The sequence below is a fragment of the Pagrus pagrus genome (genome assembly GCF_965226575.1).
Source record: "Pagrus pagrus genome assembly, chromosome: 6".
In the NCBI taxonomy this organism is placed as follows: Eukaryota; Metazoa; Chordata; class Actinopteri; order Spariformes; family Sparidae; genus Pagrus; species Pagrus pagrus.
The window spans coordinates 32558063-32583205 of record NC_140190.1 but is presented as its reverse complement, the minus strand read 5'-3'; the positions used below and the strand labels follow the sequence as shown (position 1 = coordinate 32583205).

At 41.5% G+C, this 25143-nt stretch overlaps 1 protein-coding gene across 1 annotated transcript; it reads right to left on the bottom strand.

Moving 5' to 3' along the window:
* Positions 1 to 1203: 1203 nt before the first annotated feature.
* On the bottom strand, positions 1204 to 24502 carry LOC311258690 (leucine-rich repeat-containing protein 24-like). Its single transcript, XM_084355206.1, has 8 exons — positions 23902 to 24502; positions 21606 to 21784; positions 18978 to 19064; positions 10565 to 10756; positions 10231 to 10399; positions 8316 to 8578; positions 7034 to 7609; positions 1204 to 5285 (listed from the first exon to the last, which is right to left on the bottom strand). Exons 2-8 carry the CDS (start codon positions 21765 to 21767, stop codon positions 4875 to 4877), a joined length of 1860 nt encoding a protein of 619 aa, XP_084211332.1. The 5' UTR covers positions 21768 to 21784; positions 23902 to 24502; the 3' UTR covers positions 1204 to 4874.
* Positions 24503 to 25143: the final 641 nt, after the last annotated feature.

Here is a 25143-nt window from a genome sequence, read left to right as displayed (position 1 = left end):
GGATTGAGACCTATCCACTTGGCTTAGTGTTGTGATTGCAGCCAAAAGTGCATCTACTAAATACTGACTTGAAGGGGGTGAATACTTATGGAGTCACTTATTTTACATTATATATTTTTAACTAATTGGCATTACTTTGTAGAAATCTGTTTTCACTTTGACATTAGAGAGGTTTTTTTTGTAAATTCTTGTCTAGAAAAGCCAAATTATATTGACCATGATTCCATTTATAAAAGCAATAAAAGGGGAAAACATCCAAGGGGGTGAATACATTTTATAGGCACTGTATATTTCAGTAAATACAAATTCATAAACACAAATCTATTGGATGTGTTCCAGATGTTTTAAGGTTGATTTAACTTCACTCTGAGGGCAGCATGGTGACTCAGGGGTTAACATTTCTGTTCTCTCCATGTCTGTGTGGGTTTTCTCTGGGTGCTCTGGTTTCCTCCCACAGTCCATATATGCCAGATAAACTGGTGTGTTTGCTTTGAATTGGCATATTCTATTTGAATTTGGCTTATACAACAATAAAGAGATTGAATTGGAACTTCTTTACCCTGTGTTGTAGTCAATGATAAATGCTCTCATCATTCATCCATCTTGCAAAATCACAAACTGATCATGTGACAAATCCAATAGCCACATGTATAAAATAAGTGTAACTACCTAATGCAGGCCTTGTTGGCTTCAGAACACAATCTTCATGTCAAAAGATCCAAATCCAATGTGCCCTCAGTTGCAGCAGAACTTCCCTGTTATATTCAAACTGCAGCTTCTATATGAACAAACTGCATGTTGGCAACAACAATTATTAATCAGGAATTATTCACTGTCCTGGTTGGTTCTCGGGTCGTTCTGGCAGCAAAACAGCCCCACAGCATAATGCTACTAGCACCATGCTGGACAGTAGGTATGGTGTTCTTGGTGTCCTGTGTCTGGATCAAGAGCTTCTTTCTTACATGGCAGACTCTCAGCTCATGTTGATGTAAAACACACCTGACTGTGGACACTGACACCTGTCTTCCAGCAGCTTCTGATTCACTGCAGACTTGCTTTTGGTGGTTTTTGGTTGACTCTTGACCATCCTGACCAGTTTTCTCTCAGCAGCAGGTGATAGTTTGTGTTTTCGTCCTGATCGTGGCAGTGACACTACTGTGCAATGCACTTTGTACTTAGTTATTTGCAGTTGATCTTGGGACCTGTAACTGCTTTGAAATGGCTTCAAGTGGCTTTCTTGACTCGTTCAAGTCAATAATGCACTCTATCATATCAATCCACCAGAGCAAGACTGAAAGCTGGCATCAAGGAGACAAAGAGGAGACTGGAGAGGGACCTCAACAGCTACAGCACTAAAGATATGTGGCAGGTGATTCAAAATGTCACAGGAGCGCCCCCATCTGTCAGTAACCACAGCAGATGTGAGAAAAATCCTGCTGAGAGTGTCTATAAATAGTGCTGCTGGTCCAGATGATGTACCTGGCCATGTACTAAAAACATCTGCTGATCAGCTAGCTGATGTTATTACTGACATTTTTAACATCTCACTCTCACAGGAGACTTTTCCTTCCTGCCTCAAGACAGCCATCATCGTTCCTATTTGTAAAAAGTCTACTGTGTCTAGTCTTCATGACTACCACCCTTTGGCTCTTATCCCATCCTGATGAAGTGCTTTGAGAAACTGGTTCTCCAGCTCATCCAAGACAACATCCCTGCCAGCCTGGACCCTCACCAGTATGCTTTCAGAACCAACAGATCAGTGATTTCAAGCAAAAAACTTACAATGTCAACTTACACTGTTGTGTTATTGTAGTTACAGTCTTTGGCAACTTATACAGAAAATAGAATCAAAACATTTTGTGTGAAATAAGCACTGTGACGGTCAGCCCTCCCTACCAAGTCTTCAGTGAACTTTGTGGGAAATAAATAGCTTTACATTCAGAAATGTACGGTAGAGAATATATCAGGATGTGAGAGGAGGGGACATCCACTTCACCTCAGGTATGGAGAGTTGTCAGGAATAAACAGGTCAGGACGTCATATGAGGGGCAATTCTCTGGGGCAAGGAAGGTAGCCAAGACACTTATTGTCCTGTAAAACATCAACAGGTAACTGCCTGGGGAAGGCATAATAAACACAAACATCAGAGGATCATTGCTTTGGGAAAGGCATGGATAACAACTGTCATAAAGTATAATAAAGTATATATAAAGAGATCTGATTCATCACACAGAGAGAATTGGCACCTCTCCACCTCAACAAGGAGAATTTCTGTTACAACTTCCTCCAGAAAACAGTCACAATCCCTCTCCAGGAGTGAGAGACAGACAGGGTCCGCTACTTACCTTTTGTTACGTCCAGCCAAAAACGTTTCTTTGCCACCTTACACGATGCATGGTGGGTCAGGATCTCAATCACAACACATTATAACAGCATCAATGCGATTATGAACAGTAATCTACCCCCCCCCCCCCACACACACACACAGATCTCAACATTATGATGTATGAAATGACACACTGGGTTCAGTGTGAACAAAGGCGGCGTAGAGGCGAGCCTTTGTTGCAGCACTATTGTGGAATCTCTGTTTAGAAAGAACTACTGAGAACCTATCATGTTCATCACACATCACCACGTGGTTAAAAAAGCATAGAAAACAGAAAAGGCTCTACTTCCTTCAGTAACTTAACAGGGCTATAGTCTAGAGCCAATGATACGTAAATGAACACTGAACCTTCACTGTCTAATTTTCCATTTTGAGAGCATTATGCAGAATTCAAACACAGCTTTCTGATGTTGCCACTTTGCCTTTCACTTTCACTCATTGTGAGCATCAGAGCATTGTATCCCTAACCATGCTCAGTACCATTCTTCAAGCATGTACCAGACTATAGAAAGAGCTACAGTTGATAACCAACATGTCATCCTGTTTGAGCTTCATAAGGGCACAAGGTCATTTTCTTCTTTTGGTTGAGTATGGATAGTCAAGCCATTTCTTCTGTTCAATTTGTATTTAATTATGTAAAATGGTATAAATAAATAAATAAATAAATAAATAAATAACAGAAGAACATTTAAACATTTAAATGCGGATTCAGCTTTCTCAGCCATTAAGTTGCATTGCATCATGTCACAGAAGAAGCATGAATTTTCATCTGAGATTATGGCACAAAGGACTACAACATCCAACTCTGTAGACTTAAAAATGTCAACATTTCTCACAGTCCCAGTGGACTGATAGCAGAACTGTATCATCATGCGAAATTAGTGTGTTAGCTATCTTTAATCTTATTTCAGATCAATGTTGATGCAATTGTGATTTTGGAAAAAATCATCCACACACTCTTATCACATGGACTGCCTTATTAACCATTCCTTTTCTTCCATTCTTCTAGCCTTTATGGACAACAATTTCCTTTCTGCTTTGGCAGAAGAAGTGAAGGGAAATGCTCATCCGAATAGTTTGTTTATCCTGAGACACTAGAATACGGATCATGTTACTGGTCATTTCAATAAGGGGAATGTATAGTAATTCCAATAATTTATGTTGGCGTCACTATAAAGTGCTATTTCTTTCTATAGCTTCTCATTTAATTTAAAAATATTACTTTCTGCCACTGCAACAGCCTAATTTCCCCACTCTGTTAACATTTTCATGTTATTATAGTAGTATATAGTATACATATGTTTTTGCCAATGTCCCTTTGTTGGTTGGTTGGTTTGTCAGTAGGATTACGCAAAAATTACTGAGCAGATTTCCACCAAAACACTGGGAGACTATTGTCTCACCCAGTATTTGGTATTTTCAATATATTTATGTTAATGTCTCAGGTAATAATGCATGGATTTTGAGGTGGCTGGTATCTATGAGTGAGTACAATTTGATGCAGATCCAAATACAAATCCGGATCTCGCACATTTAAATATATTTTATTAGATATAGATTTAGGCCTGATTGAATTAAGGGAATGTTGGGCCTTGCCGGAGGTATGCACTCTAATTTCATTTTAAAGACTCTGCTCTCAGTCTGTTGAAGGTGCATATGATAGGCCTTTGATTAGGAATTCTGTCTGTTTTGTGTGAAGACAGACAGAGTTTAACTGTTTCACTGAACAGGAAGTTAATCAGAAGTGATCAGTGGGACAAAAATTAGGAGATTAAAACTCAGAAAATAACCAGAACTTTCCTTTAAAATCCTCTCTCTGTCATGATGAACATGTCCCCACACTTTTAAACAAATAGTTACAAAATTCAGTTGTTGCTGTCCCATGCTCACCGAGATGAAAGTAAAACATGGCCGGACATTAACAACAGTTATAAAACACACTAGGGTTCTAACGTAGACTGAAGATTCCATGATTGCCCCTTTTTATTATGTTCACCCTACAAAAACAATGAGCTTTGAGTTCTTGAGAGGACAGATGTTAACTCCTGTACAGCTGATGGTGGAAGGTTTCTCGTAAGAGCTGAACCACATGCTCATGTACAGGACAGACCAGCCATGTGTGACTCTGTATGTACCCATCCAGTTAAATTGTTTATGAGTTTAGGGCATTTTGCCAGCTGTCTACCCACCAGCCGACTCACCACCGACGTGTTGACATCACTGTATGTCCACTGAAAACTGTCAGTGTTACTGACTTATGAAACCAGGTTGTGAGCTCTGCCAGGTATGTAAACGTTCTCCAGTCATAGTAAAGCATAGTTAAGTCTTGTAGAAGGTCAGTGGTTCCACAGGGATGAGTTTTTCTGTCAGTTACTGGTAGATTCCAGCAGTGGCACTCTGACTTTCTTCAGATAAGATGTGACAGGCTTTGCCATTAACCGTGTAATGCATACACAAATGCTCTGAGCTACAGTGGACACTCCCTACTTCAGCAATGGATCTCATAGGCGATCTGAGAGTCCATGAACAGACCTGTGTGATTAAGAAACAACCCTTCAGCCTCTGATGTGATCACAGGCTCGGCCTCCCCACCCTCCCCTGCCATTCTCCTCATGGTCCGTATATCACCCTCCTGCTGCTGCTGTTGCTGTTTGTTGGGGGCCAGAGTTGGACTCATGGTCTGGCCTGGCCCCGAGGACAGGGTGTGGCTGGAGGTGTCAGATGGAGCAGGGCATCCCAGGCTGGTGGTAGAGACGGCTGTGGGTGGAGCAGGAGGCAGCACAGGCTTGGCCCTGTTGAGGACATACATCTCATGGCCGCGCTCATCACGGTACTCCTCCAGCTGGGCGAAGGTGGTGGGGCCGTCAGAGTAGTCGTTCACATAAAGGATGCTCTCCTCCTGCAGGTTACAATTCACATTCATCACTATCGAGGTACAGCTATCGCTTATAAATTATTATTAATAGAAATGTTGCATTTGTACTGAATATCACATATTTTCATTGTAATAGGAGAAGGCAAGATGTTGGAAAGACTTTATCATGCCAGGTAAAAAGGTACTTATCCATCACAGTTTTGTAGGTGATAGATTATATCATGTATTCACTATTTCAGCACTCCTGTAAGCCTGCACACTGTTCACAGAGTTTGAGTTGTATGTGGACCCTCTAATGATGCTGTCAGTTTGTTCTGTATCAATTATCATAACTACATGCCTGTATATAATATGTTTATGTTTACTTATCTTTGTTGTTGTTTCTTGTCTTTGTTTTAGCTGTGTGTGTGTGTGTGTGTGTGTGTGTGTGTTTGTGTGTGTGTGTCATCCTGTAAACTTAATTTATGTACAAGGACAGTTCATTTTCTCTTTACGTGCTTCCTCACACATCATCTATAAGGTCAGTTCTTAGAATTAATATTCAATACAATAAGATCAAGTTCACACAGGAAGATGTCAGAGGAGACAGTCTGCCCTTCTTGGACTGCACAGTACACATTGAAGAAGACAGAAGCCTCAACATTGAGGTGTACAGAAAACCTACACACAGATCAATACTTGCTGATCGACTCTCATCACCCACTGGAGCACAAGCTGGAGGTCATCAGAACCTTAAACCATCAGGCTGAGACCGTGCCCACTAAGACAGAGGGGAAGGAGAAGGAACAGAAGCACATCAGGGGAGCACTTAAAACCTGTAGCTACCCAAACTGGACCTTTGTCAAAACCTCTAAAAGATCCAGAGCAGACAGAGAGGAGGAGATGTTAAAACGTAACAACATCATCATTCCCTATGTCGCAGGAACATCTGAGAAACTCAGGAGGATCTTCAATAAACATCATATTCCAGTTCACTTTAAACCTACCAACACACTGAGGCAGAAACACCCAGGCATAGGACAAAAGGACAAAACACCCAGGCATAAACAGAGTAATGTAGTTTATGCTCTTCACTGCAGCCAGGACTGCACAGATTTGTACATTGGGGAGACAAAACAACCTCTCCATGAACAAATGGCACAACACAGGAGGGCCAACTCCTCAGGTCAAGACTCTGCTGTCCACTTATATCTGAAGGAGAAAAATCATTCCTTTGAGGACAACAATGTAAACGTCTTGGCCAGAGAGGACAGATGGTTTGAAAGAGGAGTAAAAGAATCCATCTATGTCAAACTGGAACGACCATCTTGCACCTACAATGCAGTACTGAGTTCTCTCCCCAGACAGCTTAACAACCATGCCACCTAGCCATAACAACCCACATGAAGGCCGATTTGACCAACGATCCACACATGTCCCTAACGACTCTGTAAGGACACTCCAGCACAGAGTTTAAAAGCCTGCAACTCCCCTCCAGTTAGTTAGAACTGAAGAAGCCTCTTGGATGAGAGGTGAACCGTCTTCAACAAACTGAAGTCCAGCTGCCTACGATACAGCATATAGAGTCCATATTACCTAGTGTGCTTTAAAGGGTTTCTTTTTTCATCTTAGCCTCACACAGACATTAGATCATAGTTCCAAAGTAAAGAGTTTAAAGCTTGGAAACTGTGAATAGCCTGCTTTCATCCACGTAATATGTCAGAAAACAATTGCTTGTTATGCTAAATGTATAAATGTGCCATTTTCCATTGTACAGTCAAACAGACACACACCTTCTCAGCTCCATCAGCTTCCTTCTCTCGTTGGTGATGACGGCTGTAGATCATGGCGACCAACAGCAGAGCAGTCAGAGCCAGCAGGCTGATGCCCACAGCAATGGCAGTCTGAGTGGCAGCTCCCAGAGAGCTGAAGGCCATGCTGCCCAGAGCGTACAGGGGCTCCCTGCTCACATCTGAGCCCAATGCAGGACCGTGGCTCCTTAGCCGGGGCCAGGCAGGGGAGTACGGCGAGGACACCTGGGACCATGTGGCCCAGATGGAGGAGGAAGAGGAGGAGGAGGAAGTAGATGAGTTGATGGCAAGCTGAAAGGTCACCCTGGCCACACCCCCTGCATTCCAGGCTTCACATTCATAGAAACCTGCATGAGCCACAGTCACATTACTGAGAAACAACATTCCACTGCCAGTGTCAGGGTCGAAGCGCTCGCCTTCAGTCTTCTGCAGACTGACTCTGCCTTCCTCTGACGGCTCCTCTGCTCTGCCTACTGCACCTCCTCCAGCACCCAGCTCCTGAACCAGGCCTCTGGGAGAAAGCACCACTTTACCCTGGGATGCCTTCCTCCAGGTCACCTGTAAAGATTTTTAGTGTTTCATCAGTGGTCTTGTTAAGAGGGTTATAATTACATTATTAGTAATTTTAAAAAATGACGTTACATTGTCTGTCTGTCTGTGGAGAGATTTTTGGCAGCGAGATAGCATCACAAACATGAAATGTAGTCAGTACTCATGCAATAATGTAGTAATGACTACTGAGTAGACATGGGTCTACAGACATCGTGGCTGGTGTGATCACATCGACAGATGGTCTCTTGGTCTATTGTTGATGGTCTATCTTTATTATCATTATCGTTATCACTGTAGTTATAATAAATGATCATATCTTTATCATAGTAGTTACTTATTAGAAGCAGCTAATAGTAGCAGATTAACAGAAATCTCAGCACGACGTATCTTCCTGGTAAAAGTCAGGTTTTCCTTGGCGCTGTGGCCAAATGCTTGCTCTATGTCTCATGTTGACCTGCTTAATATGGAAAGTGTCATGTGATAACTGCTGTTGTGATATGGTGCCATATAAATAAAATTGACTTGAGCTGACCCAAGCCATCTGTAACCTTTTTTGTGACAGTAATGAGTCACAAATGACTTACTTCAATGAATTATACAGGCACACATGAAACTTTTATTGACATCAGAATGGAAGTTCTCTCACACTCTTCACATTCTAAAATACAGCAAGTGAGTAATCTTCATGTAATGACATGCAAACTTTCCCTACCTGTGGCCGAGGGTAACCAGAAGCGTGGCAGGACACCCTCAGGCTCTCTCCGAGGTGCACAGCTAGCCGCCTGGGCTCCAGCTGCACCAGTGGTGGGATACACACCAGGCTATTGAGAGGGACCTCCACAAGGCTTAGGTGGGAGAGGCGTGGTGGCTCTGTGCAGACGAGCCGACGTTCTGCAGAGCTGAGCAGCCGCTGGCCCTCCTCGTCAATCCAGCTCCTCAGCCAGTGGAGAGCACAGTCACAGCGCCATGGGTTGTCTGCAGCAGAGCACAGGACAGGGCCTTAGGTCAAAATCACTTGATGCTGAGCAAGTTGGGGTCCTGGCCATTGGTGTTGGTATGAACATGATGAACACAGGACATTTCAGTGAACTAAAAGACAATGTTTTGTATTGAGTTAATAAGGTACATATAAGGCACATAAGGAATGCATATGTATTTATGTAGAGGAGAATTTTGAATGGCTTTGGACTGATCTCTAGGAAACAAGGACACTTCACATAGTGTATTCATAACAATAATAAAAATATGTTTTTTTATAGCACGTTTCAAGAACAGACAGCGCAAAGTGCTTAAAATAAGAAGAAATAAAGAAAACCAAAAGCAAACAATGAAACAAGCAATAGACTTTAAAAGCAGACAACCAGCTACAACAAGAAGGGAACAAAGGGAAAAATAAACAAAGAAATCTAAACAGATGGGTTTTTAACTGCTTTTTAAAGGTGTCATTAGTGTCCAAAGGGAAAATAGTTCCAGAGAGCAGGAGCTACTCCTACACTCTCCTTTTGTCTTGTGTTTTGAGCCTGGAGTGAGTAACAGATAACAAACCCTGATCAGAGAACTCCAAAGTCCTACTTGTGTAATATAGCAGCAGCAGCTCTTTAATGTCGGCAGGTGACCGGCCATGCAGGGCTCTAAATGTGATAACAAGGATTGTAAATTGGATTTTGAATGGGATGGGCAACCAGGGTGAGTTTTGCAGCAGCATTTTGTGCAACTAGTAAGCGTTTTTTGGATGTCTTGCTAAGACCGGTGAAAAGAGAGTTACAAGCTGTTACAACGCCATCTGGGGCAGAAACAAGAACTTCAGTTTTGCCAGTGTTAAGCTGTAGACAATTAGCAATATTTTACAGAGTTGAGGCAATTTAGTAGAACAGAGAATTTTGAAACATTATCAGGCTTAGGAGAAATGTATGATTGGATATCATCTGCATAACAATGGTAGGCAATATACTTAAACTTGCTTTTCATCTGCCAGAGAGGAAGCAAATGCAAAGCACACAGCACTGGGCCCAGGGCAGAACCTTGGGGAACCCCAGAGAACAATGACTCAGTTGATCAGGCGTAATTATCAATTGGAAATTGAAAAGGTTGTCTGACAAGTACGTGGGGAACCGATAATCCAAAGGCGATCCACCCACTGCCTGAGCCTATCTGTCAATACATGATGGTCCACAGTATCGAAGGCTGCACTTGGATCTTGCAATACCAAAACAGAACATTCTCCTGTATCAGCCTGCTTTGACAGATCACTGGAGAAATTGAGAAGAGCTGTTTCTGTTAAATGCAACCGACAGAGCCCAGACTGAAACTTGTCCAAAATGTTAAAAATGTTAAAGGTAACCATCAAGAGAGAAATGCATTTAGTGCATAAGGAATAACCTCAAGAAGAATGTGGAACTAACTGATCCAATAAAACGAATTTATCTGAATTTGACAACCAGTGTTCAGTCACAAGGGGTCTGTCCCCTTGGTTCTGTCTTTATGAACCATGCATGGTACAACTCATTGTTTACAACTGTGCACAAGCAGCCAGTTGCAGTTTTAGGACAGTAAAAAGACAACCATGACCGTCAATTGTCTCTAACCACGTTTATACATTAATATGTATGTCGGTAATCCAGTCTCACCTGTGATACGCAGCACCTGCAGGCTGACCAGAGGGCGCAGGGATGCAGGGCCAATTGTGTGAAGATTATTCCTGCTCAGGTCCAACAGAGCCAGAGAAGTCAAACCAACTAGAGCCTGGTCTGCTAACATCTCTATACTGTTGTGCTGCAAATGGAGCTCCTGCAGACGCTGCACAGACATGGAGGAAAGGGTACATATCCATGGAGCTTCATTCAGAAATGAAGAAAACTGCTGTTCTGAGCAGGAAACAGAGGACGCATCCTACATAGCTCTGTACTGAGCTTATTGTTAGAAATGTAATGGACACCAGACATATTCTCTAACATGCCTTACCTGTAAGCCATGGAAGGTATAGTCCAGCAGGCGCGTGATGTCATTTCCTGCTAGGTAAAGAATGCGCAGATGTTCGAGCCCCTGAAACATGTCAGCTGTCACAAGGTGGATCCGGTTTCCGTTCAGAGCGAGCTCCAACAGCTGACCCTGGTTCTGGAAAGAGCCAGGCTCCACTGCTGAGATGGTGTTGTTCTGGAGGAGGAGAAACACAAGAAGATGACCAAAGAAAAATATAAGCTGCTGGTTATTGCTCACGGACTGCAGCTTCTACTGTCATACTGCTTCACTACATTAAAATTAGTGGTCAGACCGATGGAGCCCATTAGTCATCTCTGCTTCGAGCTAGTGCCTGTCGTGGTTTGAGTTTGTGGTTCATATTTGCTTTTCACTTCCTCCCATTGTCTGTTTTCCCACCCTTTCTCTGTGTTCACCTGTGTCCCATCAGTTTATCACCCCCTGTGTATTTAGGTCTTTGTCTTCCCCTCTCTCTTTGTCTGTTCTGTTTGTCATGTGTCTCAATCCTGTTTAATCCCGTGTGTCCTTCGTGTTCCTGCCTGCGTTTCAAGAGTTTCTTTGGTTCTTGCATTTATTTAGTTTTTGTTGTTCTTTTCTCTTGGTTTTGGCCTGCCTGCTCCTTCTGTTTCTGTTGCCTTTTGTTGCCAGTTTTTGTGCTTGAACTTTGTATTTTGGACTTTGGTTTTCAGTTTTGATTTCATTTGTTACGTTACCTGCCTGCCCGTGTGTTTCACATTTGGATCCCTTTTAGTTTCACCCTGACAATGCCTTGAAACTACATTAGCTGCTACTAGCATAACACACCTGAACCCCTGACTGCACTGTTAGCAGTCAAGAAGCATTGTGGTAATGTAGGTGCCAGGTTGTGACAAGAAAGATGAGTGGGTGGAATAAAAAAATGGTAAACGCACAGCATTTATATCTCACAGTGCTCTACAATACTAGTTACATAACACATTCACACACACATTCATACACTGATGGCAGAGGCTGTCATGCAAGGTGCCAACCTGCCCATCACGAGTGATACAGTGCCCCTATCCAAAGCACCACACCATATTACCATGCTCAGCCATTCACACACTAATGGAACAGCTATCAGGAGCAATTTGGGGGTCCAGTATCTTGACCAAGGTCGCCTCGACATGCAGCCACAGCCTGGGATTGAGGTAGAGTGGGTAGGTGACCCAATCATATCAGTATGAAACCATGGTTTTATATCCAAAAAACAAGTTAAAGCAGTGTGGAAATAACTGTTAGTTACTGAGTTATGGGTGATGGTGTTCCTTAAACCTGGAGCAGCATAAAGTTCAGCTGCTGGTGCATTCAAGCTAGAATAACTGAAAGAAAACATCTGAATACAAATGTAAGTGTTTTCCTCTGTTCTGAGTATTTATTTCTGACTATACAATGTTGAGACTACACTGGACTGGAATTACTTAACACAGTTAAAGTTTAAATATCAAAAACTGATTAATTGCTTGATGTTATTTGTTTAGTGTTTTATGGATTTGTCATAAAACCTGAGCCTTTCACATTGGAAATAAAGTATCATTGAACTCTTTAAAAGCTATTACCTACCGGCTTATTAAAGTTTTTTTTGGGCCCCTTCATGATTTGGAAACGTGGGTACACAGATTTCACACAGTGCCTCATTTATTATTATGTATTTGTTTCATTTTTTTCTTGTTTTAGGAGGACGGAACTATTTGCATAAATGGAATACAATATTCATAATTATGTTTTCACAAGTGTATAATCATCTGAAAAATAGGAATGTCATTGTTCTGTTATTTTAGAATGAGCCCTTTATATCTACAGAGAGAGCGGGTCCTCTTCCTTCCACAATTTAGCTGCCACTGAAGGTTCATCTACACTGGGGGTTCTGAAAGTTATTACTCAAAGGTACGCCTCGGATTTTGTTCAAGGTTAGGGTCCAGACTGCACATCTCACGTCTTTAAGGTACAAGGTGTTTTATGCATCATTACACAACACAGGGTTGCATAATGTAATTTACATTTGTAAACTCCTTCATGCCACACAAATAACAGAACATATATACAGATATATAGAAATAATAATATAAAAATATAGAAATAAACAGAAATACATAGTGCATCTGTTGAATCTGCGTCAGGGTTGAATGTGAGCAGCAGCTTAGATGATGATGTAGTCGGCATCTTCATATCAAAAGTTTGACACTGAACTTTATATATAATTATTCACATTTAAAAAATAATAAAAATAAAATAATTTTAAAATAAATCAAAGTTAATTGTTTAAAAATTCAGCAGTAAAAAAACACTAAAATGATAAAAACAGGTTTCTTTTGTGGAAATGAATGTTATTTTAGCATCTCATTATTTAAAGTGTTGTTGTGAGACAACAAGAAAAATCCAAAACTTTCCCATCTAAACAACCTTCATGGCCGTGCAAGTAGTTTTTTTGAGTTTATGAGGTGCACTTGAATACACCATGATTTCCTTGTTGATGCCAGACTGCCATTTAAAGTGACGTAGATTTCAGAGTTTATAACCTGAACCTGAATGCAACATGAAGTCCTGGTCCATCTTTGTGTGTCTCAAACTCTGACACAAGACAACGAAGGACAGAAGCACATTTATATCTGTGAACTTGGATGTGTATTCAGACCGGAGTTGTGACTTTGAGAAGCCCTGTTCTACACACTTGTAAGGTGAGGGTGAAGGGAGGGTTATTCAGGTCTATGCAATCTACAACCTTACCGGTGGATGCCACTAAATCCTACATACTGGACTTTTAACTTAGCACATCATTTTTTGCTTTTAGTTTTCAAGCCCCAGAAGGACAGAGCCATATTGTTTGGGATGGTTTACTGTGTGAATGCTGCAGCAATTACACTTAGTGTTCTGTGCTCTGTACTTTCACTATTCTTACTCTCTCAGCTGAGTACTCCTGAGTAGTCAGACAGACAGAATTCAGTATTCACATTGTTGTTCTTCTAAGCGTTATTATTATTATTATTATTATTATTGTTATTATTATTGGAGGTAATGCTTGTGTAGTATTCACACTATTGTGTGCTTTGGTATTTGTTTTCATCTTCTGTACATTCTTTTGATCAACTACAACTTCTTCATACTTTCAGTTAAAAAAAGATTTAAATATTAAAATGTTCAGATCTTTTGCTCTTCCTCCTCCTCCTCTCCTTTCCCCCTCCTGTTCTTCTCATCTCCTACTCCCTTTCTCCCTCCTGCTCTCCTCCTCCTCCTCTTCCTATTAGACCTTATTTATATACAGTTAGAGCATTTGCAATGAAGTCACCTGTCTTCAGACCCCGCGGGTCTCCAGCTGCATTTTGAGGAATAAGAAACTACACCAGATTTCTCATCAGCATGAGGGTGAGTCGATAATGACAGAATTTTGTTCTAGAGTGAACTATTCCTTTAAACTTTGGTGAATCCAGTACAGATGAGCCCACATCTGGTCCGTCCAATCACATGAAGACAGTAAGATTAAAGATGTGTCCACATCAGTCTGTCATCTTTCTGAAGATGTCTCATATCAGACAACTCATCTGACTTCATGTCTTCACTCTAACCTGAAGACCCTCTGTGGTTGAAACATTACATCAGTAGTTTGTTTCGTGTGAATAATTTGGTCTGTGCTTTTGTCTTCATCACTACACCACTGAGCGTGACTAGTTCAATGCACATTTGGCTACATTACAGCAGAAATCAGGAGTAATATTCTTTTTGAAGCATGTACGGTGTGTATACATTAAACTTATACGTTTTAACACAACACACACACGTACTGCTCCTGTCAGCTCGGTGCTCTGATGCCTTCACAGCTGTAGCCTGCTGCACTGAGCACTGGTAGCTCATCTGTTAATGTTAGAGGTCAGTGCGATTTGAAAACCATCCTCCTGCTGCAGCGTCTGCCATTATGCTGCTTTGAACAGTCATGTGGAGGAGTGCCTGTGGTAGAATAACCAGCAGACCTGGGACCAGCTGACCAACTCTTAACGTATTATGCATGAATTTATAAAATAATAGATTTATAAAAGTAGAGCTGCCACACAGACATTAAAGGACTGGCCAGACATTTCAACCCCTGATTATACAGTTATATAGCATCATTTTTTATTTTAATATTTAGGACACAATTACCGAGGTCCGGACCTTGGTGACCTCATAGCTGGCTATGGCCATGCTTGGCAGGTTTGTTGCTGAGGACCCAAGGACATGCAGTGTCAAATTTGGTGCGAGTTAGACACACAACACGGTCAATACTAATACAATTTGAATAAACACCGCTCTGTGAAGCAGTGGGGGTGGGGAGTCAGAGAAAAGGCTTTTCACACAGTGTGCTCTATAAACAAAAAAGTAGACAGTGAAAACAGAGATTGCAGTCAGCATGCCCCCAGTGTGGAGAAGCAGTGGGAGTACCAGTGTAGGAAGCTGAGCAATAAATGCACTGCTGTGTTCAGGAGCAGCAGCAACCTAAAAGAGGGTCCACCGACAAAAATCAATATCACTTTGCTCACTGCTTTCTCCAAAGCCAACAGTATCTTCATCGCCCAAATGTTAAAAGTCATTTCTATACTGCTGCTGTTATGGTGACGTAAAGTTACACTGTTGCACCATCTAACTTTGTTATTCGACTGTTTTATATTATTTTTGTTCACTTAAAGGCCATGTATGAGCAAGAAAAATGGCTTAAACAAATGCTGCAGACAGTTTATAAATAATTTCACTTATTTTCCCAGCACTGGTGCAAAAATACATTTGCCAGTAAGTCTCTTAAATGCATGTTACTCAAGTGTCATAACCATTTTAAGTTTTAAGTCAAATACTTAACTAAAGATAGTTAATCTCCAGTGTTGAGAAAGGCTTTCAGTGACATAGTGATGAAATGAATGTGTGTCACAGCAGCTTTTGAATTTGAGGTCCAGTATTCTTCTGATCAGGCATCTGACAAATAGGGTCTATTATTAATATTATATATTATATTATTATAATATCATAACACAGAAGTGACTTGGATATTAGATGATGATTATTATAAGATGATTAAAGAAAAATGTTTGATATTTATTTTGAGTAGATTCTAGTTATATTAATCAAGTAATTCAAAAATAATCTTCAAAGTCTTTACTAGCACAGTAGTTAAAAACATGGCTTGCCGACAATTACACCTGCACACACTAACATATGGCTGTGTTATTTTGCGTCATGATCATGGATGCTGCCTGTCTATACAGTACGTGATGTCTGTCCGCACTCCTGAATGTGATTGTATGTGCTGATGTGTGATTATGTTTTATGTGCTGCTTCTGTGTGTCTCGATTATGTGTTGTCTCTGCATGATTGTACTGATGTTTCACTGTTCTCGCCTATCGTCATTGATTTATCTTGTCTCCCAGCTGTCCTAACGCTCTCTTTTAATCAATGTGCTGTATTATATTGTTTTTGTTTTGCTTTTTAGGGTGCCTATTGTCATCTGGCCGGGGACTGCAGCAGGATATTAGCCATGTTGCTAAAGCTGCCCTTTTTACTGTTATTGATACAGTTGATTAATTAGGATTGTCTTCGACATAATAAACTAATAAACTAAACTAAACTAAGTTAAACAAAGCAGCAGAAACACAGCAACAAAAACAGAAGCAGATTGTGCAGGTGAGGCTCAGGAAACCCCTGGAGGCTTATAGAAGGAATCTTACCTGAATGTGCATTACAGGCAAACAGCGTAAACATAGGATCAAACATAAGGTAGCCCACATGGAGCAGCAAAAACATAAAAAAATACAAATATTCACAGAGGGTCTGTGGACTTTTGTGCGCATGTGTAAATGTGAGTGAATTCGTATATTCATTTGCATGAATGGGAGTGTGTGCAGGCCAGATACTAAATACTAAGCCTCTGCTAATTTCACTTTTAATGTTGACCTATGCAATCAATGTGGAGTGTGAAATAGAGGCCAGGCGACAGTCATATTTTTGGGCACTGCACTAGTTTATTACAAAAGAAAGAATTTGACAATAATACCATTTAGTTTCCAGTTTTATCAGCCATGCATTACAGCTCTTCGCCTCCTTTGGTAATGCAATTCAGTTTTCAATTCTAGCTTTTCATTTCACACTTCTGAATTGCTTTGCAACTCTCAGGCCTTTAAACCAATCAATGCCTTTTCTGTGTCAAGCAATTTATCTGTGCTATGACGCTGCATTCCAGACAACCTGGAACTCGAAAATTTCCACCCTCCTCCCAGAAAACGTTCAATGAGGGAGCAGTCTGTCTGTCCTCAAACAATGGCAGCACCCATGGAAAGGGTGTAGGGTGTAGACTTCATTATGTGTAAAAGGCTAGTGAATAATGTGTGTTGATGCATTTCCAAGTATTAAAGTGCTGAAAAAAAATGCAGTCTGTTATCTTGTGTCATTTTTCTCCTCTATTTCACGTATAATGCAAGAAGGCTGCACTGCTGAAGGTACTATTGTGTGTACACTTGTCAAATAGGAATCAAGGCGTCTTGCACTTGGAACACTTTGAGGTTGGAAGCAGCATTAGTATCTGTATGATTTTAATATAAGGTGTTTCGTTCAGTTATTTCAGGCTATCCATTTCAACTTCCAAATTTGACAGTGGTCAAACTTAACCTTCAGGGTTAGTAGCTCTGCATGCAATGCAGCTCCAAATTGAGACAGTTTTAGATTTCAGCTTCCAGGTTTTTCAGCAGCACAGTGCAGTTTATTTCATTTTTAAGATTTTTCAGGCATGAAATTCATGTTAGGTGTCAGACACTGTATCCACACTACATTTTCAGATTTTTTTTACATATACAGCATACTTGTTTCAACTTAGCCCTTTCTTTTGATACGAATATTGTAGTGTAATAACTTTATGAACGGCCATCCATAGGAGTGTGCACATATTCATCAGAATTCATAAACTTAAGCATTCTAGTTTTGGCTAATAACTCATGAACCATTGGGAGTAGAAGAAACATTTTGGTACAGCGGGTTCTTTGGATGAACCTACTTTGACCATGGGCCATGTCGTACTTCATCCAATCCTCAACACATTTGGTAAATACCATATTTAGACTGTTTGTCTTTAATTGGTCTTCTAAATTTTTAAGGTGTAGCCTGATGAACTTAATAAGCTTTAACTTGACATATTGAAGCATGGTACCAACAGCGCCACCTTGTTGCCATTTTTATAAAATGCAGCTTTATCTCTTAAATGCATGATTCAATTGCCACCAATTTTGTTTCTATTATGAGACTAAAGTCACCAACGCTGCTGTGAAATGGGATGTCGATAGCTGGCGTTAAAGTACACATAAAATTTATCTGACAATGCCAAAGCTCTTGATCACATAATTTTGTGATAAACTGACCAATTACAGGACTTTGATTATTGCACACATCACTCACCAGAAGCAGCTGATCCACCAATAACCTCCATTTTCTTCATGGAATGCAAGTATTCTAGTTACTATTACTTGTCTGCCACATTGGCTCAGATTGCCTTAAGGTGGAATGTATAGTCAGTACATGACCATTTAGTTAAAAGCAATAAAGGGTTTGATCGTAGCCAGCTAAATATTAGTACATACATTTTTGAACATTTTTTCTTGAGAAGACTGGCTTATAACTCCACTGTTACAACTTGTGAGAATATGTACCAACAATAATATGAACAAAGAATATCTTTACTTGGCCAGTGTTGGGACATGAGAGTGCAAGCTTAAACATTTCAAATACATATTCAACAAAGATTAATTAAATGGTTTCCTAATTGTTGGTTGAATATTTGGGGAGCATCTGTATGGCATGGGTTGAGTGAATGACAAGAACAAAATTATTCTGAGAAGATGCTGGTATGTTCATGAATTGTCACATATAGCACAAAAAATATAAAACCAAAATATTTACCTCAAAACCTGATGCAGGAATTTCACTAATTAAGGTCTGCATGCTCTGGTGGCAAGTATTAACCACAATCTGAAGTGCCATATTGTTTGGTGAAAGTGAGCATGATCAGTTACATATTTGTCATATCTCAGGAGTAATTCAATTAACTGGGTTTAGGTTTAAACATCCTGCATTATCTCCTGAACACACACACAATTTTTGTTTGAATCTGATGAAGGGGGGACAAATGGTGGAACTTTGAGCACACAGTTGAAATGCCACATGCTTTGTGATGATGAACCAACTGTGTTAGTGGTTTCCCTCCTTTTTTAAACAGAATTGAAATAGCTGAAGCTATGAATGCGTTTCGCAAAGCTTTCATTGCTGCTTGTGGCTTGACGTAGACGAAAGCTCAGTAGGTAAAAACTTTGCACTTTACAAAACCAGTTCTTTATACCCAACCCTTCAGGTTTATGTGTGTATGCTGTGTTATTACCTGCAGGTACAAGTAGTGTAGGTGCCTCAGCAGAGTGAGGTCCTGTCGCCGGATCTGGCCAATCACATTGTCCTGGAGAAAGATGGTCTGGATGGAGAGAAGACAAAATAAATAGGGATAAAAAGAGAGTTTCAGGAAGTTTGATGTGTGAAAAGCCCCAAAGAAGTGTTGCCTATTCTGTGTTAACACCAAGCACTCACTCAAGAACTGCTCCAACGTATGTGGGTCCAAGAAAATAACTACTACTGGTGCTGTGGTAGAAACTATCAAGCGGCCAAGTGTGACCTTAAAATCTGTTGCAAAACTTGGAATAATCAACAACGCCTTGCTCTACCCGAGATCCCCCTACCTCAAGGTTAGCAAAGTGGTGCTAAGGAACTGATGTCAATCTCTGGAGACATAAAGGTGACAGAGTTCATTTATTAATCATTTTACAACACCAGGGCTGCAAAATTGAAACTGAAGTTTAGTCTCTTTATGCTACATCACAGAAAAACGATAACTAAAACTACTTTAAAGAGTGGAGTGCTGATGATGAATTGAGGACTCTCACAGCCTGGGGAATGAAGCTGCTCTGTAGTCTGGTGGTCTGGCAGCAGATACTTCTGTATCTGTTGTCAGATGGCAGCAGGGTGAACAGACTGTGGCTGGGTGGGTGTTGTCTTTTAGTATCTTTGGGCTCTGTGCAGACATCTCACTTCACTGATGTCCCTGATGCTCTGTAGATGGTACCAGTGATGTTCTGGTGGTTTTAATCACCCGCTGTAGAGCTTCCTGTCCTGGGCTGTGATGAACCATGCCAGTGTGTGATGTTTCCAGTCAGGATGCTTTCTTTTGCTCCTCTGTAAAACAGAATCTGGCTCTGAAAATTAGCCTTCTTCAGTTTCCTTAGGACTGTAGAGCCTGTGCTTTGTTTTAATATATGAGTGAACGGCAGTAGATATGTACACTGGTGAGGGCCCCGGCTGGCAGAATGGGGTGAGAGCCACAGGGTGGTAGTCATAAAGACAAGACACAGCAGACTTTTTAGGTACAGGAACGATGATGGCTGACTTGAGGCAGGAGGGAAGAGTCTCAGAGTGAGATGTTAAAAATGTCAGTAATAACATCAGCTAGCTGATCGGCACATGTAATTTAAGTACATGGCCAGGTACATCATCTGGACCAGCAGCACTATTTATATTCACTCTCAGCAGGATTTTTCTCGCATCTGCTGTGGTTACTGACAGTGGCCGGTCCTCTGGAGGTGGAGTAGACTTCACAGCTGAGTCTTTGTTGAGGAGAGGAGAGCAAAGCCAGCATAAAATGTGTTCAGCTCATCCGGCAGCGTGGCCTCACACATGATGGGGGCGCTCCTGTGACATTTTGATTTGCCTGCCACATATCTTTAGTGCTGTAGCTGTTGAGGTCCCTCTCCAGTCTCTGCTGATGTCTCCTCGTTGTCTCCTTGATGCCAGCTTTCAGTCTTGCTCTGGCGGTGTTGTATGCTTCCTTGTCACCTGACTGAAAGGATAGAGCCCTCACCTCTCCATCCATGCAGGCCTTCTGGTTGGGGAATGATCTCAGTGTCTTTATGATCACCACATCATCAACACACTTGCTGATATATGATGTCACTGAAGATGTATATTCCTCAAGACTGATGTTGTTATCCTGAGTGCCAGTATGTGCCAGTCTGTCAGAACAGTCCTGTAGGGCTGCTGTAGCTTCATCTGTCCACACTTTAACAGTTTTTACCGATGGTTGAACCCTCTTTATCACCTGGGAGTAAGTAGGCAGAAGAAGCAGAGAAATGTGATCTGATAGGCCAAAGTGAGGACGTGAGAGGGCTTTGTAGCTGTCAGGAATATTTGTATACACATGGTCCAGGATATTTCTTCCTCTGGTGGCAATATGAACACGCTGGTGAAAATTCCATCCGCTCGCTCTGTCATGTTGCTGCTGATGACATCATACATTATTAAAGGCAGCAATATGAAGCACCACTGAGGGACGATGCACAAGTCTTTTGAGCAAACATACCCACTCATATCAGAACTAGAGGCACAGAAAATAAGGCATTTTTAAACCAAACTAGAATGGCATTTAGTAGGGTGCATACCTCCAGCAAGGCCCGACAGTCTCCTTTTGTACCAGCCACCTATATGTACCTTTTATTATTCATTTTAATTGAATACCACTGTTTTAGTGATACTTTGGCATTATAACTGAGTTTGATGTGTGCAGTGTGTACCAAAAAGCTGGATTGTAGGTTCACTCATTAAGTGCAAGTCGTGCACAGCACATGTAGCTCAGCAGGTAGGGTGACCACAGGTAGTACTATCCTGCATTCATTTAATCAGCCAGTAGAGAGAAGGGCTGTCTCGGTTGTGGTGGTGGAAATAAAGGCTTTGGAACTGAAGACTTCTGTGTGGTTCTGATCAATCACCTGCAGTGAGTTACTATTTAAGTAATTCCAGCATAGAAATAGCAGGGAAGCTGCATCTTTTACACATGGTGAATGTTTCACAGAATTATGACTTATGGTGAATTGCATGTCATTGGTGCTTTAAGTCTGGTATCATTCCCGATTGATATGACATTCGCTGTAATGTCAGTGAATGTCTTCTTTCAGTACAATGAAACTACCTGTGTGGATGCAGGAACATGTTTGGGGATGTCCCTCAGGCTGGTGGAGCCACATTCCACCGTCAGGCTGTAGCAACGACAGCTCAGCGGACAGGAAGGAGATGCACGACTTGGAGTGTGGAGGGACAGGAGGAGCAGATGAAGTACCAGCAACACAGCCATCACACCAACAGACAGGACTGAGCATGAGGAGAGAACAATGAACAGGTCAATCATGATCAACATTCTGCATTAACAACTGAGTTTAGCTTTTCGACTGATTGGGGCCAGGCAGAAAGGTCAATCCAAAGGAAAAGACTTTGAATGTATGAAAGCAAGTATCAGTGTAGCAGCTCAGCTTCTACAAAAACATGAAAGAGAATTATTTTACCAGCAGCCACAATGGTCATGTCCATCAGACCAATCATGGTGACTATCGTATGCTCATTGGCCACTGTGGCCTTGGTGCCTTGCTCTCTTTGCCGATTCTTTTCAAGTCTTACCATCAGCAGAATTTTAGAACTTGTACTTGATTGGACTGCAGTAATGTAATCAACAACTGCATATGTTCAACTCTCAACAGAGATGGGAAGGAAGTGAGATGGCTCACTCGTCATCAGCTCCGGTAAAATACAATGTGTTTAATTACGAATGTTAACAATCAAGTTTTAATAATGTTTAATGTTTAATGTTGTAAAACATTAATGTTTTTCAAACGTCTTAATCAGCAACATTCTGAGTTGAACACTAAGTTTTTTTCCAGAGCTGATGATGCAAGTAGCTAACAAGTGAGCCATCTCGCTTCCATTGCACAACAGCAATTAAAACATGGAATGAAACTTGAACCAACAAACTTGTGTGAAGGATTTTTGACTTTAACGTGTCTGGTTATGAAAACCTTTGAGGAGGCTTCACTACAAAAGCCGGGTGCAATTCCAGAGCCTTGAAAGATATTGAATGTGACCTGGTCTTCATGATGCCAAAGGCCCTTCCTATCTCAGAGCAGGCTTTGTATGATGCCTGTTGAACTTTGTTGCAAGTGAACTTCTCACTAGCTCCCAGTAGGTTGTTATGACCCTTTTTTTGAGCCTGATTGATTTGTGTATGACCCTGTGCATTTTTGCACATTCGGTTCCCCCGTCCTGGACATCTCTACATGAGACAAACTTTCAACAGCGATAGCTAAATGTGTGGCTACAGCTTGCAGGACGATTAACATTGTCTAGTTAACCTTTACAAGTGTAGAGTTGGACACTACATTGTGTTAGTATTACTAAGGACTGTCACATTCAGGTCAGTATGCCCATCTGTTGTTGCTTGTTGGGCTTCAGTTTGTCATGTTATGCTTTCAGCATATTTTTTGAGCATGCTATGCCTTTGACATTATTCTGGAGAATATTCTGGACAGTATTTGTTGTTGTTTTGGATTGTTGCAATAATAATAAACATACATTTGCATGAAGCAAGTGTAATTATCCACTCCCATGTTGATAAGAGAATTAAAAATGATCCCTTTAAGGTACATTTATTAATTTTGATTAATTGCGAGTGAACTATGGGCATCATGTGATTAATCGTGATTACATATTTTAATCGATTGACAGCCCTAATATATTTCTTTATTTGGTGTAATACATTGTTGGACACGGGGGGCAGTTGCCTGGGACTGCATGTATACACGAATGGTAAATGCTGCCAGGTGTGTTTGGTACCAGGTGTGTTTGGTGCCAGGTGTGTTTGGTACCAGGTGTGTTTGGTGCCAGGTGTGTTTGGTACCAGGTGTGTTTGGTGCCAGGTGAGGCAGGTTTTTTTGCAGCCCAGCTGTCGCTCAGATCTCCTGAGGCTACCAAACGGTGTGATTGATGGTGGTGTTTAACATGGAGGCCAGCAACTTCGTTAATACCCGCTGGCAATAAATAAAGCAGCAAAAAGCAGAGGTAAACATCTGGACACTGGTTACACAGCTGATGCCACCACATGAACTCTGGTGGAATCAGCCGCTCAGTCATGACATGATTTCAGATTTGACTGAAGTCATTTTGATCCTGTTTATCTCAGCATTCATTCAGCCCCCAGCTCCGGTCAGGGCTCTACAAGCTGCAGCTGCAGCAGCAGTCACTCCATCAGGCTAATGTGGACACAGTCAGGTGCATGTGTCGTCTGATGGCAGTGTGAAATGCAGTGACTGGAGGCAGAATGTAATCCTGAGAGCTAACGCGTCTGAATATCCAGCGGTGCTGTAGGCCATGCCACATTAACACACAATAACAGATAACAGGATCTGATCCCAGTACTGTGCATGCCCATCAGTACTTACATGACCACAATGTCGAAAAACCCGACAGCAGCAGAACAACAACGTTCCAGATGTTTCTGTCCAAACGGATCAGGAGGGCTGATGGTTGTTTCTCAGCACGCTGAGGGAGGACGGAGCAGTGATGTCTGCCGAGCACGACTCCTCCTCACTCCCTCCGCCGTGTATGATGCTAATTCGTATGGTTTATTTCTGGCGTTGAAGATGGAGCTCCGGGCGTCCAAAAGCAGAGCGGCAGAAACGGATGATTCCACAGTGCGCAGAGCACCGCGGGCCCGTCTCATCCTGCGGACACAGGAACCGATGGAGGCAGTAAAGGGACCCAAGCGACGGGCAGCGGAACCTCAGGCGGAGCGTCAAACAACGGCAGGCCGGACGGTGTATTCTGCAGCACTAACCCGGTTTGAAGCGGACGGAGGGATGAGTGTGTTTAACACCCTCCTGCCAGGACCACAGTCACGTCAACGCGCTCCGCCGGCTCCAAGAAAGCACTTCCGCTCGAGCCAAAGCCTTCTGACCAAAATCTGAACTGGATAACAGATTACATGTACTGATCTCACACTATCACATGTTAAATGTACTGATCTCACACTATCACATGTTAAATGTACTGATCTCACACCATCACATGTTGATCTCAAACTATCACATGTTAAATGTACTGATCTCACACCATCACATGTTAAATGTACTGATCTCACACTATCACATGTTAAATGTACTGATCTCACACCATCACATGTTAAATGTACTGATCTCACACTATCACATGTTAAATGTACTGATCTCACACCATCACATGTTAAATTTACTGATCTCACACCATCACATGTTGATCTCACACTATCACGTTAAATGTACTGATCTCACACCATCACATGTTGATCTCACACTATCACATGTTAAATGTACTGATCTCACACTATCACATGTTAAATGTACTGATCTCACACTATCACATGTTAAATGTACTGATCTCACACTATCACATGTTAAATGTACTGATCTCACACTATCACATGTTGATCTCACACTATCACATGTTAAATGTACTGATCTCACACTATCACATGTTAAATGTACGAATCTCACACTATCACATGTTGATCTCACACTATCACGTTAAATGTACTGATCTCACACCATCACATGTTGATCTCACACTATCACATGTTAAATGTACTGATCTCACACTATCACATGTTGATCTCACACTATCACATGTTAAATGTACTGATCTCACAC